Genomic DNA, 17,823 nt, shown 5'->3' on the forward strand with positions numbered 1-17,823 from the left:
TAAATAGTCAGAAACGTGAACTATTAAATCTAACATTGACGCAGCAGGAGGTCCCACTCTTCTCTTTGGGTCAGTAAATGTTGCCTCTTTCACATCTAAATGTTCCCCACAGAGAGCAACCAAGACATCGACATGTTTTCAATCGCAGCAGATTTTGTTTCATTTCACATAGTTGAAAGCAGAAGTTTACATACACCGAATAAAGACACGCAGACCTTTTTTTTTTTTTAAACAATCTTAAGTTAAATCAGAACAAATCTTTCGTTTTAGGTCAGTTAGAATCACCAAAATGATTTTTATTAGTTAAAAGGCTCAATAATAAGAAAAGCAGCAGGAGAGCCCATGGCGCCCCTGCTGTGTTACCGTAAAGCACAATGTGTGGGCTCAGCTAATCTCTAGGAGAAAGATAAAGTTGCCTGACTTTCACCGCAGCTTCGGGGAGAGAAACTGAAATAAAGCCGAACTTTTTCACGGTAAGACACTGATTATGTGTGCAGTTTACCAGAGAAAGTTCTACAAGGGAAAAAAAGAACTAACCGAAAATCAGCTTTCAAACCAACTGAAATATTACAGAAACAAATGTAATGTTTTGATCAAATATAATCAAAGCCACTGGAGATTTCCTAGAAACTCCGATGCACCTTTAAGAAACCACCGTGTTTGTGTGACTGGCTGAAAGAAAACCTGACAGAAAAATTTTGAACTTGAAAAGTTTTGACTCAGGTTTTGCTGTCGATCCTTGACATTTTTAGTTTCACTTTCACTTTACTGAACAGCTGAAACGTTTGACGGGTTGAGAATCAGGTGAGAGATTATTAGGCCCGAGCAGCAAAGCGCTGCGAAGGCCTATTGTATCTGTACTGTTTCTTATTAGGCCCGAGCAGCAAAGCGCTGCGAAGGCCTATTGTATCTGTACTGTTTATTAGGCCCGAGCAGCAAAGCGCTGCGAAGGCCTATTGTATCTGTACTGTTTATTATTAGGCCCGAGCAGCAAAGCGCTGCGAAGGCCTATTGTATCTGTGCTGTTTATTAGGCCCGAGCAGCAAAGCGCTGCGAAGGCCTATTGTATCTGTACTGTTTATTATTATTACGATTCTTCCCACCTCTTCGTGTGCCTTTTTGGGGGCTTTATCATATTCAAAAACTCACCAAACTTGGCGGTCGCAACTAGAAAATTTAAAAATTTTGAATTTTAAGGTTGTCGCAAAAATCGCAAAAAAAATTGCTGAACGGCAGCAACTAGCAATTTTCTGTTGACACAATGGTATGAACGTATTTCATCGTAGAGACATGAAATTTGGTACGCTTGTAGAGCTCCCCAAAAGACTCAGAACTTACATTTAATGTTATTAGCCAACTATCACAGGAAGTCGGCCATTTTGTCTTGAACGTCCATTTTTTACCTCGATTTTGACGTTTACAGCCTTCGTATTTGATCGAACTCCTCCTAGGGATTTCGATTGATCGACTTCAAACTTGGTCAGTCTGATCATAAGGCATGTTTGATTTAAAGTTATCAAATTGGTGAGTTTTGGAGTATGTTGAAGGGGGGTTAGCAGGGGTCAAAGTTCACCTACTCGCCATGAAACACGAAACTCTTATATTTCCTATATAAAAACACATAGAGGGACCAAACTTTCATTGATTGATCGTCATCGGGTGTCCTAAAATACCCTGTGGTCAAATGATGACATCACTTAGGCCACGCCCCCTGAGAACAGGAAGTGTCATGTTTTACTGTGAACGGTCGCTATCTTAGCCCTTTCACCTAATCAACATGAAACTGTGTCCAGAGACAGAAGACATGTTGGTGTGTTGAGGATTCCAACCCTGACCGGCTTTGACATAGCAGGTGGGCGTGGCGGCGTGGCGAAGTGACCTGTAACGCCGTTGCCATACGTTTGGCTCTGAATTCCACAATTTCGGGCCCAGCTGCTCCAAACTCACTAGGATGGATCCTTATCCACCCACCGACAGGAATTCATAACAAAATTTGGTGGGCGTGGTCTAATTTCTCTATAGCGACCCCTAGAGTATTTTAAATGAACAGCCCCAAGCCATGCTTAAACCTAGAATTACGAAACTTGGTACACATGTGTATCTTGTCGGGACGTACAAAAAAGTCTCTTAGAGCCATGCTCTAAACCCAACAGGAAGTCGGCCATTTTAGATTGAATTTCATTTGACCTCGATTTTGACGTTCACAGCATTCGTATTTGATCGAACTCCTCCTAGGGATTTCGATTGATCGGCTTCAAACTCGGTCAGTCTGATCATAAGGCATGTCTGATTTAAAGTTATCAAATTGGTGACTGTATGAGCTTGCTGAAGGGGGGTTACCAGGGGTCAAAGTTCACCTACTCGCCATGAAACACGAAACTCTTATATATCCTGCACAGAAACTCACAGAGACACCAAATTTTCAGTTATTGATCAACAATAGGTGTCCTAAAATACCCTGTGGTGAAATTATGACATCGCTTAGGCCACGCCCCCTGAGAACAGGAAGTGTCATGTTTTACTGTGAACGGTCGCTCTCTTAGCCCTTTGACCTAATCAACATGAACCTGTGTCCAGAGACAGAAGACATGTTGGTGTGTTGAGGTTTCCAACCCTGACCGGCTTTGAGATAGCAGCTGGGCGTGGCGGCGTGGCGAAGTGACCTGTAACGCCGATGCCATACTTTTGCTTCTAGATTCCACGTTTCGACCGAGCTGCACCAAACTTGGCCTGAGTGATGCTGGTGTGATGTCTGAAAATTCTATGTCATCAGATTATGACGTCATCTAAGCCCCGCCCCCTCAGAACAGGAAGTGCTATTTTTTTCCTTGGAAACTTTCATCTATGGCTCTCTTGACCTAATCAAGGTGATTCTGTGTTGGATGACAGATAGGAAGTTGATCTCGCTTGCTTTAAAGTGCCAAGAGTTTTCAATGGCGGCAACGCCGTTCGTATACGTTTGCCTCTACATTCCACATATTTTGACCGAGCTGCATCAAACTTGGCCTGAGTGATCCTGGAGGCTTGCCCGTCAATCCTACGTCATCACATTATGACGTCATCTAAGCCCCGCCCCCTCGGAACAGGAAGTGCCGTTTTTTTCCTTGGAAAGCTCCGTTTATGGCTCTCTTGACCTAATCAAGATGATTCGGATGATGAGCTCTGTCATTGCTGGCTTCTGGCTGAACCGTGCGGGCGTGGCCAAACGGCGAATATCAGTCCCTCGCCATATTCATACGTTTGGCTCTAATTCACACATGGATCATCCGATTGGCGCCAAACTGGATATGTATGACCTTTGTTCACCTCTAAAGAGCCCGACGGGTTTGAGATGTAATTTGACTCCACTGCGCCCCCTAAGTTAATACATCGGCCGTATCTCCTCGACGCATCGACCGATCTGCACCAGATTTTTGGACAGTCGTCGGGGAGCGCCGCCGAACGCATTCACGCCTGTCGCCCGGTGGACGGGCGGGGAAAATGCGCGACAGCTTCTGCGGCGGCTAGCGGGCGGCGATGCTGGAAACTGCGGCAGAGCTTCCGCGGTGGGGAGCAGGCTGCGGCTCTGGAAAACGCGCGAGAGCTTCTGCGGTGGCCGGAACCCCCGCGGTGGCCAATAGGCCGGAGCGGCGCTTGCTGCGAGGGCCGCCCGAGGCTGCTTGCAGCTTTAATTATTATTATTATTATTCTTATTATTCTTCCACCCAAATGAATTGCCTTTTTGGGGGCTTTATCATATTCAAAAACTCACCAAACTTGGCGGTCGCGACTAGAAAAATTCAAAATTTTGAATTTTAAGGTTGTCGCAAAAATCGCAAAAAAAATTGCTCAACGGCGGCAACTAGCAATTTTCTGTTGACACAATGGTATGAACGTACTTCATCGTAGAGACATGAAATTTGGTACACTTGTAGAGCTCACCAAAAGACTCAGAACTTACATTTAATGTTATTAGCCAACTATCACAGGAAGTCGGCCATTTTGTATTGAACGTCCATTTTTTTCCTCGATTTTGACGTTTACAGCCTTCGTATTTGATCGAACTCCTCCTAGGGATTTCGATTGATCGACTTCAAACTCGGTCAGTCTGATCATAAGGCATGTTTGATTTAAAGTTATCAAATTGGTGAGTTTTGGAGTATGTTGAAGGGGGGTTAGCAGGGGTCAAAGTTCACCTACTCGCCATGAAACACGAAACTCTTATATTTCCTATAAAAAAAACACATAGAGGGACCAAACTTTCAGTGATTGATCGGCATCGGATGTCCTAAAATACCCTGTGGTGAAATGATGACATCACTTAAGCCACGCCCCCTGAGAACAGGAAGTGTCATGTTTTACTGTGAGCGGTCGCTCTCTTAGCCCTTTGACCTAATCAACATGAAACTGTGTCCAGACACAGAAGACATGTTGGTGTGTTGAGGATTCCAACCCTGACCGGCTTTGAGATAGCAGCTGGGCGTGGCGGCGTGGCGAAGTGACCTGTAACGCCGATGCCATACGTTTGCTTCTAGATTCCACATGTTTCGACCGAGCTGCACCAAACTTGGCTTGAGTGATGCTGGTGTGATACCTGAAAATTCTATGTCATCAGATTATGACGTCATCTAAGCCCCGCCCCCTCAGAACAGGAAGTGCTATTTTTTTCCTTGGAAACTTTCATCTATGGCTCTCTTGACCTAATCAAGGTGATTCTGTGTTGGATGACAGATAGGAAGTTGGTCTCGCTTGCTTTAAAGTGCCAAGAGTTTTCAATGGCGGCAACGCCGTTCGTATACGTTTGCCTCTCCATTCCACATATTTTGACCGAGCTGCATCAAACTTGGCCTGAGTGATCCTGGAGGCTTGCCCGTCAATCCTACGTCATCACAATATGACGTCATCTAAGCCCCGCCCCCTCGGAACCGGAAGTGCCGTTTTTTTCCTTGGAAAGCTCTGTTTATGGCTCTCTTGACCTAATCAAGATGATTCGGATGATAAGCTCTGTCAATGCTCGCTGCTGGCTGAACCGTGTGGGCGTGGCCAAATGGCGAATATCAGTCCCTCGCCATATTCATACGTTTGGCTCTAATTCACACATAGATCATCCGATTGGCGCCAAACTGGATATGTATGACCTTTGTTCACCTCTAAAGAGCCCAACGAGTTTGAAATGTAATTTGGCTCCACTGCGCCCCCTAAGTTAATACATCGGCTGTGTCTCCTCGATGCATCGACCAATCTGCACCAGATTTTTTGACAGTCGTCGGGGAGCGCTGCCGAACGCATTCACGCGTGTCGCCTGGTGGACGGGTGTGGAAAATGCGCGACAGCTTCTGCGGTGGCTAGCGGGCGGCGGTGCTGAAAACTGCGGCAGAGCTTCTGCGGTGGGGAGTTGGCTGCGGCTCTGGAAATCGTGCGAGAGCTTCCGCGGTGGCTGGAACCCCCGCGGTGGCCAATAGGCCGGAGCGGCGCTTGCTGCGAGGGCCGCCCGAGGCTGCTTGCAGCTTTAATTATTATTATTCTTCCCACCTCTTCGTGTGCCTTTTTGGGGGCTTTATCATATTCAAAAACTCACCAAACTTGGCGGTCGCAACTAGAAAAATTAAAAATTTTGAATTTTAAGGTTGTCGCAAAAATCGCAAAAAAAATTGCTCAACGGCGGCAACTAGCAATTTTCTGTTAACACAATGGTATGAACGTACTTCATCGTAGAGACATGAAATTTGGCACACTTGTAGAGCTCACCAAAAGACTCAGAACTTACATTTAATGTTATTAGCCAACTATCACAGGAAGTCAGCCATTTTGTCTTGAACGTCCATTTTTTTCCTCGATTTTGACGTTTACAGCCTTCGTATTTGATCGAACTCCTCCTAGGGATTTCGATTGATCGACTTCAAACTCGGTCAGTCTGATCATAAGGCATGTTTGATTTAAAGTTATCAAATTGGTGAGTTTTGGAGCATGTTGAAGGGGGGTTAGCAGGGGTCAAAGTTCACCTACTCGCCATGAAACACGAAACTCTTATATTTCCTATATAAAAACACATAGAGGGACCAAACTTTCAGTGATTGATCGTCATCGGGTGCCCTACAATACCCTATGGTCAAATGATGACATCACTTAGGCCACGCCCCCTGAGAACAGGAAGTGTCATGTTTTACTGTGAACGGTCGCTATCTTAGCCCTTTGACCTCATCAACATGAAACTGTGTCCAGAGACAGAAGACATGTTGGTGTGTTGAGTAATCCAACCCCGACCGGCTGCGATGAAGCAGGTGGGCGTGGCGGCGTTGCGAACGCCGTCGAAATTCGTTTGGCTCTGAATTCCACAATTTCGGGCCCAGCTCCTCCTAACTCACTAGGATGGATCCTTATCCACCCACCGACAGGAATTCATAACAAAATTTGGTGGGCGTGGCCTAATTTCTCTATAGCGACCCCTAGAGTATTTTAAATGAACAGCCCCATGCCATGCTTTATCCTAGAATTACGAAACTTGGTACACATGTGTATCTTGTCAGGACGTACAAAAAAGTCTCTTAGAGCCATGGTCGAAACCCAACAGGAAGTCGGCCATTTTGTATTGAAGGTCCATTTTGGACCTCGACTTTGACGTTTACAGCCTTTGCATTTGATCGAACTCCTCCTAGGGATTTCGATTGATCGGCTTCAAACTCGGTCAGTCTGATCATAAGGCATGTCTGATTTAAAGTTATCAAATTGGTGACTGTCTGAGATTGCTGAAGGGGGGTTACCAGGGGTCAAAGTTCACCTACTCGCCATGAAACACGAAACTCTTATATATCCTGCACAGAAACTCACAGAGACACCAAACTTTCAGTTATTGATCATCAATAGGTGTCCTAAAATACCCTGTGGTGAAATGATGACATCACTTAGGCCACGCCCCCTGAGAACAGGAAATGTCATGTTTTACTGTGAACGGTCCGCTATCTTAGCCCTTTGACCTCATCAACATGAAAACTGTGTCCAGAGACAGAAGACATGTTGGTGTGTTGTGGATTCAAGCCCTGACCGGCTGCGATGAAGCAGCTGGGTGCGGCGGCGTGGCGAAGTGACCTGTAACGCCGATGCCATACGTTTGCTTCTAGATTCCACATGTTTCGACCGAGCTGCACCAAACTTGGCTTGAGTGATGCTGGTGTGATACCTGAAAATTCTATGTCATCAGATTATGACGTCATCTAAGCCCCGCCCCCTCAGAACAGGAAGTGCTATTTTTTTCCTTGGAAACTTTCATCTATGGCTCTCTTGACCTAATCAAGGTGATTCTGTGTTGGATGACAGATAGGAAGTTGATCTCGCTTGCTTTAAAGTGCCAAGAGTTTTCAATGGCGGCAACGCCGTTCGTATACGTTTGCCTCTCCATTCCACATATTTTGACCGAGCTGCATCAAACTTGGCCTGAGTGATCCTGGAGGCTTGCCCGTCGATCCTACATCATCACATTATGACGTCATCTAAGCCCCGCCCCCTCGGAACCGGAAGTGCCGTTTTTTTCCTTGGAAAGCTCTGTTTATGGCTCTCTTGACCTAATCAAGATGATTCGGATGATAAGCTCTGTCAATGCTCGCTGCTGGCTGAACCGTGTGGGCGTGGCCAAATGGCGAATATCAGTCCCTCGCCATATTCATACGTTTGGCTCTAATTCACACATGGATCATCCGATTGGCGCCAAACTGGATATGTATGACCTTTGTTCACCTCTAAAGAGCCCGACGGGTTTGAGATGTAATTTGACTCCACTGCGCCCCCTAAGTTAATACATCGGCCGTATCTCCTCGACGCATCGACCGATCTGCACCAGATTTTTGGACAGTCGTCGGGGAGCGCCGCCGAACGCATTCACGCCTGTCGCCCGGTGGACGGGCGGGGAAAACGCGCGACAGCTTCTGCGGCGGCTAGCGGGCGGCGATGCTGGAAACTGCGGCAGAGCTTCCGCGGTGGGGAGCAGGCTGCGGCTCTGGAAAACGCGCGAGAGCTTCTGCGGTGGCCGGAACCCCCGCGGTGGCCAATAGGCCGGAGCGGGCGCTTGCTGCGAGGGCCGCCCGAGGCTGCTTGCAGCTTTAATTAGGCCCGAGCAGCAAAGCGCTGCGAAGGCCTATTGTATCTGTACTGTTTATTAGGCCCGAGCAGCAAAGCGCTGCGAAGGCCTATTGTATCTGTACTGTTTCTTATTATTAGGCCCGAGCAGCAAAGCGCTGCGAAGGCCTATTGTATCTGTACTGTTTATTATTATTATTATTACGATTCTTCCCACCTCTTCGTGTGCCTTTTTGGGGGCTTTATCATATTCAAAAACTCACCAAACTTGGCGGTCGCAACTAGAAAAATTAAAAATTTTGAATTTTAAGGTTGTCGCAAAAATCGCAAAAAAAATTGCTCAACGGCGGCAACTAGCAATTTTCTGTTAACACAATGGTATGAACGTACTTCATCGTAGAGACATGAAATTTGGCACACTTGTAGAGCTCACCAAAAGACTCAGAACTTACATTTAATGTTATTAGCCAACTATCACAGGAAGTCAGCCATTTTGTCTTGAACGTCCATTTTTTTCCTCGATTTTGACGTTTACAGCCTTCGTATTTGATCGAACTCCTCCTAGGGATTTCGATTGATCGACTTCAAACTTGGTCAGTCTGATCATAAGGCATGTTTGATTTAAAGTTATCAAATTGGTGAGTTTTGGAGCATGTTGAAGGGGGGTTAGCAGGGGTCAAAGTTCACCTACTCGCCATGAAACACGAAACTCTTATATATCCTGCACAGAAACTCACAGAGACACCAAATTTTCAGTTATTGATCAACAATAGGTGTCCTAAAATACCCTGTGGTGAAATTATGACATCGCTTAGGCCACGCCCCCTGAGAACAGGAAGTGTCATGTTTTACTGTGAACGGTCGCTATCTTAGCCCTTTCACCTAATCAACATGAAACTGTGTCCAGAGACAGAAGACATGTTGGTGTGTTGAGGATTCCAACCCTGACCGGCTTTGAGATAGCAGCTGGGCGTGGCGGCGTGGCGAAGTGACCTGTAACGCCGATGCCATACTTTTGCTTCTAGATTCCACGTTTCGACCGAGCTGCACCAAACTTGGCCTGAGTGATGCTGGTGTGATGTCTGAAAATTCTATGTCATCAGATTATGACGTCATCTAAGCCCCGCCCCCTCAGAACAGGAAGTGCTATTTTTTTCCTTGGAAACTTTCATCTATGGCTCTCTTGACCTAATCAAGGTGATTCTGTGTTGGATGACAGATAGGAAGTTGGTCTCGCTTGCTTTAAAGTGCCAGAGTTTCAATGGCGGCAACGCCGTTCGTATACGTTTGCCTCTACATTCCACATATTTGACCGAGCCTGCATCAACTTGGCCTGAGTGAATCCTGGAGGCTTGCCCGTAATCCTACGTCATCACATTATGACGTCATCTAAGCCCCGCCCCCTCGGGACCGGAAGTGCCGTTTTTTTCCTTGGAAAGCTCTGTTTATGGCTCTCTTGACCTAATCAAGTGGATTCTGTGTTGGATGACAGATAGGAAGTTGATCTCGCTTGCTTTAAAGTGCAAGAGTTTCAATGGCGGCAACGCCGTTCGTATACGTTTGCCTCTACATTCCACATATTTGACCAAGCTGCATCAAAACTTGGCCTGAGTGATCCGGAGGCTTGCCTGTCAAATCCTACGTCATCACTTATGACGTCATCTAAGCCACCGCCCCCTCGGAACCAGGAAGTGCCATTTTTTTCCTTGGAAAGCTCTGTTTATGGCTCTCTTGACCTAATCAAGATGATTCGGATGATAAACTCTGTCAATGCTCGCTGCTGGCTGAACCGTGTGGGCGTGGCCAAATGGCGAACATCAGTCCCTCGCCATATGCATACGTTTGGCTCTAAATCACACACGGATCATCCGATTGGCGCCAAACTGGATATGTATGATCTTTGTTCACCTCTAAAGAGCCCAACGAGTTTGAGATGTAATTTGGCTCCACTGCGCCCCCTAAGTTAATACATCGGCTGTGTCTCCTCGAGGCATCGACCGATCTGCACCAGATTTTTTGACAGTCGTCGGGGAGCGCCGCCGAACGCATTCACGCGTGTCGCCCGGTGGACGGGCGTGGAAAATGCGCGACAGCTTCTGCGGCGGCTAGCGGGCGGCGGTGCTGGAAACTGCGGCAGAGCTTCTGCGGTGGGGAGTTAGCTGCGGCTCTGGAAATCGTGCGAGAGCTTCTGCGGTGGCTGGAACCCCCGCGGTGGCAATAGGCCGGAGCGGCGCTGTAGACTCTTAAACAGCTGCATTTATATTGACTACAGAATTGCACAATTTGACATTACGAAAATAATGCCGCTTAATAGAAACACGGCAATTTTGAAAAAACTAAAACATTTTTGATAAAGGTAGTTTTGGCACTAGGGTGAGGTGGTATTTTTAGCTATATCAAAATTAATTCATTTCGCAAAACTGCAACGGAAACACTTTTTTCGCATCACACGAGTCACGCATTTAACAACCGGATATTGCCGCTGGCACAGCATGTTGACCTACTGAATGGACAAAGTTATTCATGTGATTTTTATTACGTATTTAATAGAAACACAGCAAATGCAAAATGTAATTTTTTGACACTAGCAGAATATTGGCAAAGTTAGTTCAGTAAAAGCATTTACACAGAGGAGTGCTGTTACTACAAACTGGTAGTGGCGCTAAAGTATGATACACTCACTTATCTTAAAAAGAGCAGATTGTTTTAGACTGCCTGGTAGAAAAGGCTGGCTCTGTTCTGGGGACAAGTTTGGAATCTCTGGATAATATTATGCAAGGAAGAATTCTTTAGAAAATCAAATAAATTACAGACAACCCAGAGCATCCTAAGTATCAGACAGTAATACAGCAAAAGAGTGTCTTCAGTCAGAGGCTTCTTCAGAGCTGCTGTAAGATAGGCCGCTGCAGGAGATCCATCTTACCCACATCAGCATCTAAAACAACTCCTTGAAGAAAACTGAATAATTAGATTTTTTTTTATTTCCTTCTGGGATTAATAACATGCATTTATATAAATATGAATTGCATCAAGCCGATTTCTAATGAACACCTTATTATTTCTGAACATTTTCAAAACACCATACATTACTAAACATTTCATGCAATGCTTGCCATTCTAAGTAGAAATGTTAACTACACACCGTCTTAAAATACTTTTCAAACACAAAGCTACAACAAATAACCACTGCTGTGAAAGAATACTTGGCCCCTTACAGATTTCTTCTGCTTTAAATTTCCATATTAGACAAAAAAAAAAAAACTCAATACAAAACGCTTTATTAAGGATAAAAAATTATTTCCCTTAAATATAGTAACTGTTGTGCCTATTTTGGGGGCAATAACAGTCACCAAGTGTTTATAATTGCTGGCAATGAGTATTTTAAATCACTGTGGATACATTTTGGCCTCAGAAAATTGTTTTAATTCAACCACACTAAATGGTGTTTGAGCATTAGCAACCTGTTTAAGGTCTTGTTGCTGCATCTCTATCAGATTTAGGTAAAGTTTTTGACTAGGCCACTCCAAAACCTTCAACTAAGCTTTTGTTGAGCCTTTCAGAACTGGACTTGCTGGTGTGTTTTAGGTCTTTGTTCCACTGCCTCCCCCTAGAGCAGGGGTGTCAAATTCAAATACACAGTGGGCCAAAATTTTAAATTGAACAAAGCCGCGGGCCAAGGTTGAACAAATGAATCTTTTAATATGGACCCAAACAAGTTTTGATTTAACAATAAATATTGAACAAGCAAGGCTTATATAACTTAAAAGTGCAAGAAGACGGATCACCACCTTCCTAACACATCCATGTCCGCTACCATAAGTGCTACTGACACAGAGGATGATTGTCTGCCTCTGTCCTGATTGAAGCGCCAAAAAAACAGCAGAGCATTATGGGATTTGTAGTATAAGCGGTGAATGCAGCGTCACAGAGTTGCCACCCTATAATACCGGCGGGCCTGCTCTAATATTAATTCGAAATTGCCTCGCGGGCCAAATATAATTACACTGCGGGTCAAATTTGGCCCGCGGGCCAGAGTTTGACACCTATGCCCTAGAGCGCCTGAGCTTCGTCACAACTTGGTGGCCGGCTGTTCTCATTCAGGATTGGCTGTTTTCTGTCCAGAACCAGTTTTACCTGCAGTCGTTCAGACAGCGGCATGGCTGCATGCTGCAGCAGGATGGAAGTCTCTGGGTCATTACTAGTTCTGGTCACCGTGGCGCTGCTGGTTCTGCCTTTCCCTGCCCTGTTGGCCATGACGTGCTCGGACAGCTGGCGGTCATGTGACTCATCTGGGATATCCAGAAGAAGGAAGACAACATCGAAGCGGGAAAGGAGGGCGGAGCCCATTCTACGGACACAACAGAAGGAAATTAAAGCCAACTGTTCCACTTTTACGTCCTCCTGAAGCAGCTGCTGGAAGTTACTAGAGGTGAAAACTCACTTTAGATTTTCAGAGACAGTCTTCCCTCTGTTGTAGTGGCCTCCGACAGGGTTAGCAGCAGCAACAACAGATGTTCTAGCAGGCAGAGAGGAGACGATGCCGGCCTTAGCCAGACTCACCGACTGCTGCTCCATGGCTTCCAGCAGAGCCTGCTGCTGACTCCCCAGCTTGTCGAACTCATCAATGCAACAAAGGCCTGGAAGTACAGGAAGCAGGAAACCAGGAAGTCAGCCTGACACAGAAGGTGCAAACCAACAATGGGCAACATGGACTTCAAATTGTATCAGATTGAGGTATTTATTCAATTCACAATCAACATTTCTGCAATACATCTGTTTTTGCAAACAGTCTATGCTTAAAAATCTCCACAAATATTAGTCTTGAAATAAATTTATCTACTATCAGATACTTAAGTACATTGGTGAAATTGGCACTGCTAAACCGCACAGTTATTTCATTAAGTCATATTTTCAAATACATTGATGTTTGTACCCAGCGGTGAAAAAAACAAGAATTAAAAAATCAATATGGAAAATTAATAACGGTGTTAGTTTTGGGGAATTTCAAATGAACTTTCCCAAAGTGAAAATGCATATACTTTGAGTACCTTGGTCAGCCAACACCAAAGCGCCTGCCTCCAGAGCATAATCTCCTGTTCCAGAGTCTCTGGACAGACTCACTGTTAGTCCTTCGGAGGTAAACACAAAATGTTACATTTTGGAACCAGAATATACTGTATATAACCATAGTCAAAAGAACATAGAGTGTATATAAAAGATACAGTCATGGTTAAAAAACCCCAGCACACTCTCTTTCAATTCTAGGATTTGAAGTATAAGCACATAGAGGCTTACCTGTGGTGCTGGTGCTGTTGCCGCATACATAGATTCCCCTTGGAGCCACGTTACACACTGCCTGTTGAACGAGGAACAGAAACCAAAAAGATATGAACAGTTAAACCGTCTCAGTCGGTACCGTCACAAAACGATCAGGCCTGTCACGATAACAACTTTTACTGGACGATGAATTGTCCCAGAAATTAATGCAATAAACAATAACATTGTTGTTTTGAGATCATTTATAAAGGGGCTCTATTGTGTGTATTCCAGTCACATAGTGCCATTTTATAGCACAATCAAGTAACTATGTTAACTTGTTACAAAAGTGCTGAATATATATTTATTTATTTTTAAAGGCATCACAACATGGCTCCTCTATTAACCCTTTAACAACGTTTTTACCAGTGTTTTACTGAGAAGTAGCTCATATAATGAGCTCAGCAGATGCGCAGTTCCAGTAGGTGTCTGCTAATTGCTGGTGACTAGTCTGAAGGAGCTGAAGGAGCTGGAAGGTTGGAACTAGGTCCACACAAGCGTTGTGCACAGTTGAATAGTTGCCACGGAAGATAAAAGTTTTTTTCAAACATTCATGACAAAAATCAAAGCAAAACTCCAGGTACGTTTTTGATGAAAGAATAACAGTATGACGTGATGCCAGGCTCAAAAAAGTCAATTTTGGATAACTTCCCCTTCAAGGAATATATTGATATTGGCATAATAATGCAAGTTTGTCCTCTTAAAGACTGATAAACTTTAATTTTGTACATAAACACTCCACACTGAAACTGTAAGATATTTTAAATATCAAAAATAACTCAACAACAAAAAAAGATATATAGATATATTTGTTTTTATATAAATAAAAACCACACACAGCCAAAACCTTTAATTAAAAAGGAATATGAAGACTCTGTGAACACAAGAACCCTTCAAAAAATATTAATCACCAGAATGAAAGTCACTGAGCTCATTTCAATCTATCATGCAATTAATTGATAAATTGCTTATTGGGACAGCTCCTCTGTGTTACCTGTAACATCTGACTCTTCCCCAGTCCAGGGTCTCCCACCACCAGGATGTGAGGGTCTCCTCTCACCGGGACGCTGCTCTTGTCTGCGTGTTTCTGTCTGCCCCCAAACAATGCCAAAGCCAGGGCAGCCTTCACCAGCTGCCAACGCGCAGGAAAACCAGCATGAACACTGAATATGAGCAGCGTGTCTGATTGCTCTAAGAAATCACAGACTAATTTCAGTCTGAACTCACCAGATGGCCGAAGATGGCAGGACACAAAGAGCTGGAAGAAGTCGGAGAAGTGCACACATTAAGAGGGTTAAAAATCTGTACAACTACACTGCATCCAAACATAAAGGAACAGTTATCCAAAAAAAAAGTAATTTCCCCCAGAAAGGCCTTAATGAAAGATTGAAAAAGAAAAAAAAATCTCAATGAAAGTACAGAGTGCAACCTGCTGCCTGAGCGGCGCAATTGATGTAGCAGAGCAGAATTGATCTGCAAGTAATTTTACTTTAGAATTAATGACATGTTAAACATTTCATCCAGTTCATTTAAACAGATCCATACAGGTCATGTGTTCAACAAAAAGTCTGACTAAGTCCAAAAACTAAAAAGCATATCTCTATAATCGTTCTATTAGCTCATCTGTGTAATCATATAATATCTAGAAATTCTGGCACTGATTTGGTGTGGCTTGCCATCACAGTCCATATCGCTAAATGCAGCAATAAAAATACATTTAACTCTTTTATTTGATTTTCCCTCACTATCATATTTTTCATACCCGACTGTGAAGATTTACACAAATCATTATTTAGAACCTTTTGATGATTTTACAATAATACCACGAAGCACAAAGCAGTCAAACATACTGCAGACAGCGATAAACTTACCGCACGATGAGTCGCAGCAGGTTCGGCTGTGACTGGATCTCCTGGATGGCGTAGAGCTCCTTCAGACTGAACTCCTCTCCTCCTGTACGATCTTCCCTTGATCCTCCTGACCTTTCACCTCCACATTTGGACAGCTGACCTGAATATTCAGCTCATATTAACTCTGTCCTGAACTCTTAGAGGGTGATGTGGCATGGATCAAAAACATGCCTGCCGGTACCTTTGGTGTTGCTGACTGAAGTAGCTTCGATGTAGAGGAGAAACATGCATTGATCTTTATTTCCTCTGGAGCTGCCTGCAGTCAGAAAGCAGATGTTTGAACTATGTGATGAAGACATCTGATTGGACGGGTGGTGTCTTTAGTCTTATTTGTCACTGCTGAGGGTACATCTGTAATCATGACCAGATATTAATATGTATGTTCGCACCGTCATTGATGACTCTGACTATCCCCGTAACGGTGACTGCGTCTCCTGGGACGCAGCTGTCGCAGAGGTCAGAGGTCAGGTGACACTCCACGGTGCGAGGGATTCGTCCCGTCTCCCTCTGCTCGCCACCCATCAACTCCTGCACCCTGAGGAGGCGAGAGAAATGCGTTTCACAGAGCTCAAAAAAACACTTTTTTCACTTTTGATCAGCCTTTCATAATCTTTTTCCTTTCATATGGAGGTAAAATGTCAGCCCTCTAAACAGTTTTTAACATTTTTATTTGACTTTTTTAAAAATTATATATGTGCTACAAAAGCCTTGCAAAATCTGTTACCTAGTAAATTACAGACACATAAAAAAAATCTAAAACTGAAACAAAATTTATGTCACAAAATTGTAGAACTTGCCGTATCTGAAGACCACGCCTTCTGAAATCAGCAGCATGTAAAAATAAATAAATAATCCTTGATAACCCCATAAATCTGTCTGCACAATGTCTCAAGCTAGAATTTATGGCCGCTCTTATATTCTCTGTAGACCAAACCCAAAACTTTCATCTCCTCTACACAGAGAATATGATCATTATGCCCTTACTTGATGATTTGCCAGTCTACTGTCTTTGTGGAGGGAGAACTTCGAAGAGGGATGAAGGAACGAGTACGACATCCAGGCTGGATACACTACATGACAAAACAAACAAAACTCTGTGATTTGTCTTAGTGACCAAACAGGGAATAGAGTTATATACATAGAATGATCTTCATGGGCCAAAAAACCTTTTTTCTGTGGAATACAGTCATGATAAAATCGCTTAGTGCTTTAAATAACATAAAATAGGTAAAAACCAGTGATAGATACATTTCCACTAATCTGAAATTAGCAGAGCTAACTTTTCATTTTAATGCATTAGCATATTTGCTAACTTTGAAAACAGTTAGAGCACTTAGCTTCCTCTAAATTAAATATTCCAGATAAATGAATGTAGGTTTGAAAACCTTCAGCTAAATTAAGTTTGACACCTGTTTTGAAGTTTTGATTATCGCCTGCTAAGAATTCTTCCATTAGTTAAGCTTAGTGCTAATTCTTTAACAATGAAGCATTTTTTGTTTAGCCCATTAGTGAAAACGTTTAGCACACTTGGCTTCCCCTAATTTAATTTTTCCAGATAAAGCAGTATAGTTTTGTGAATAAACTTTGACTTCTGTGTTGAAGTTTTGGTTATCGACTTTTAAGAATACTTTACACAGATAGCCGTGGTAGATATTAATATAGTTGAATTTAGCAGTTTAGCATTAGCTTCTGCTAAATAGCATGCTGGATTAGCGCTTAAGCGTTTAACTAATGTTTATGACTAGTGCTTTGGGTTTTAGCAAAAATAACATTGTAGCCAGAAGTACTCACAAATTAGCTAGCAAGGATTTATTAGCAACTAGCTAGTGGTAGACTCAACTGCCTCAAGTCACACAATATACTGAAGATGTCTGCGTGTGACTCACATCTTTGCCTGACAGAAAAGTGCCACAAGAAAAATAAACTACATAGAACATACAAGATTAAATAGTCCTGGCACCACAAAATTTAGAACCTGTACTTGACTTATTTAAGGCCACTATAGACAGCTATTTTCTTATCAATTTAAGACATTTTAAGGCCTTAGTATTAGATACATGCATTCGAGACTTTTTAAGGACACCCTGCATAGAACTATGTCAACATTTAAAGTTTGTCACCAAATTTGTGAAACCAACCCAGATCAAGTTGAAGTGTGTGTTCAAACCTTCGTGGGTGTTGCATATTTTCCATGCTGCAGTGGTAGGGTCAGAGTGCTGGCGCAGGTCTGGCACTTGAAAGCCATCCTGGTACACTGAGGTCTGATGTTGCTCACCCGGACCACGGTTCCTCTCACACACACCATCCGGCCAAACACGCTGGCCCGCAGAGTCCGAAGCGGAGTCAGCGGCTCGTAGTTATACAGCCTGCGAGGAAGAACCTACGGCTCAGCTGGGACAGTGAAAGAACTTCCTGCTCTGTATGGCGAGCAGTACCTCACACTGATATGAGGAATATTGATGATTGGTGTAGCAACAGGAAGTTCCTCGTCTTGGAGCTCTGCAGCTTGTTTTTCCAAATCTGCAGTCAACACCTGAAGCACACACAC

General features: G+C 43.8%; 1 protein-coding gene and 1 long non-coding RNA gene across 5 annotated transcripts in view; one reads left to right on the top strand and one right to left on the bottom strand.

Annotated features, from left to right (window-relative positions):
• The window catches only part of mcm8 (minichromosome maintenance 8 homologous recombination repair factor), a 216,385-nt gene that overhangs the window by 196,585 nt on the left and 1,977 nt on the right, over positions 1–17,823 (bottom strand). For 2 of the 4 annotated variants that reach the window (XM_032552453.1, XM_032552451.1), the window contains exons 6-18: positions 17,711–17,808; positions 17,443–17,641; positions 16,260–16,345; positions 16,073–16,093; positions 15,665–15,810; positions 15,457–15,531; positions 15,237–15,375; positions 14,593–14,623; positions 14,360–14,497; positions 13,345–13,405; positions 13,098–13,178; positions 12,491–12,686; positions 12,184–12,397 (exon numbers count right to left, since the gene is read on the bottom strand). In XM_032552453.1, the coding sequence (XP_032408344.1) occupies positions 12,184–12,397; positions 12,491–12,686; positions 13,098–13,178; positions 13,345–13,405; positions 14,360–14,497; positions 14,593–14,623; positions 15,237–15,375; positions 15,457–15,531; positions 15,665–15,810; positions 16,073–16,093; positions 16,260–16,345; positions 17,443–17,641; positions 17,711–17,808 (1,485 nt within the window). The remainder of the gene's footprint in view (positions 1–12,183; positions 12,398–12,490; positions 12,687–13,097; positions 13,179–13,344; positions 13,406–14,359; positions 14,498–14,592; positions 14,624–15,236; positions 15,376–15,456; positions 15,532–15,664; positions 15,811–16,072; positions 16,094–16,259; positions 16,346–17,442; positions 17,642–17,710; positions 17,809–17,823) is intronic. The other 2 variants (XM_032552455.1, XM_032552452.1) reach the window with 1 other exon arrangement.
• LOC116712687 (uncharacterized) lies at positions 12,749–15,099 on the top strand. The gene is made up of 2 exons (XR_004337622.1): positions 12,749–12,783; positions 14,384–15,099. It is a non-coding gene; the product is annotated as an uncharacterized LOC116712687 (long non-coding RNA).

This window comes from Xiphophorus hellerii, chromosome 22, assembly GCF_003331165.1.
Source record: "Xiphophorus hellerii strain 12219 chromosome 22, Xiphophorus_hellerii-4.1, whole genome shotgun sequence".
In the NCBI taxonomy this organism is placed as follows: domain Eukaryota; kingdom Metazoa; phylum Chordata; class Actinopteri; order Cyprinodontiformes; family Poeciliidae; genus Xiphophorus; species Xiphophorus hellerii.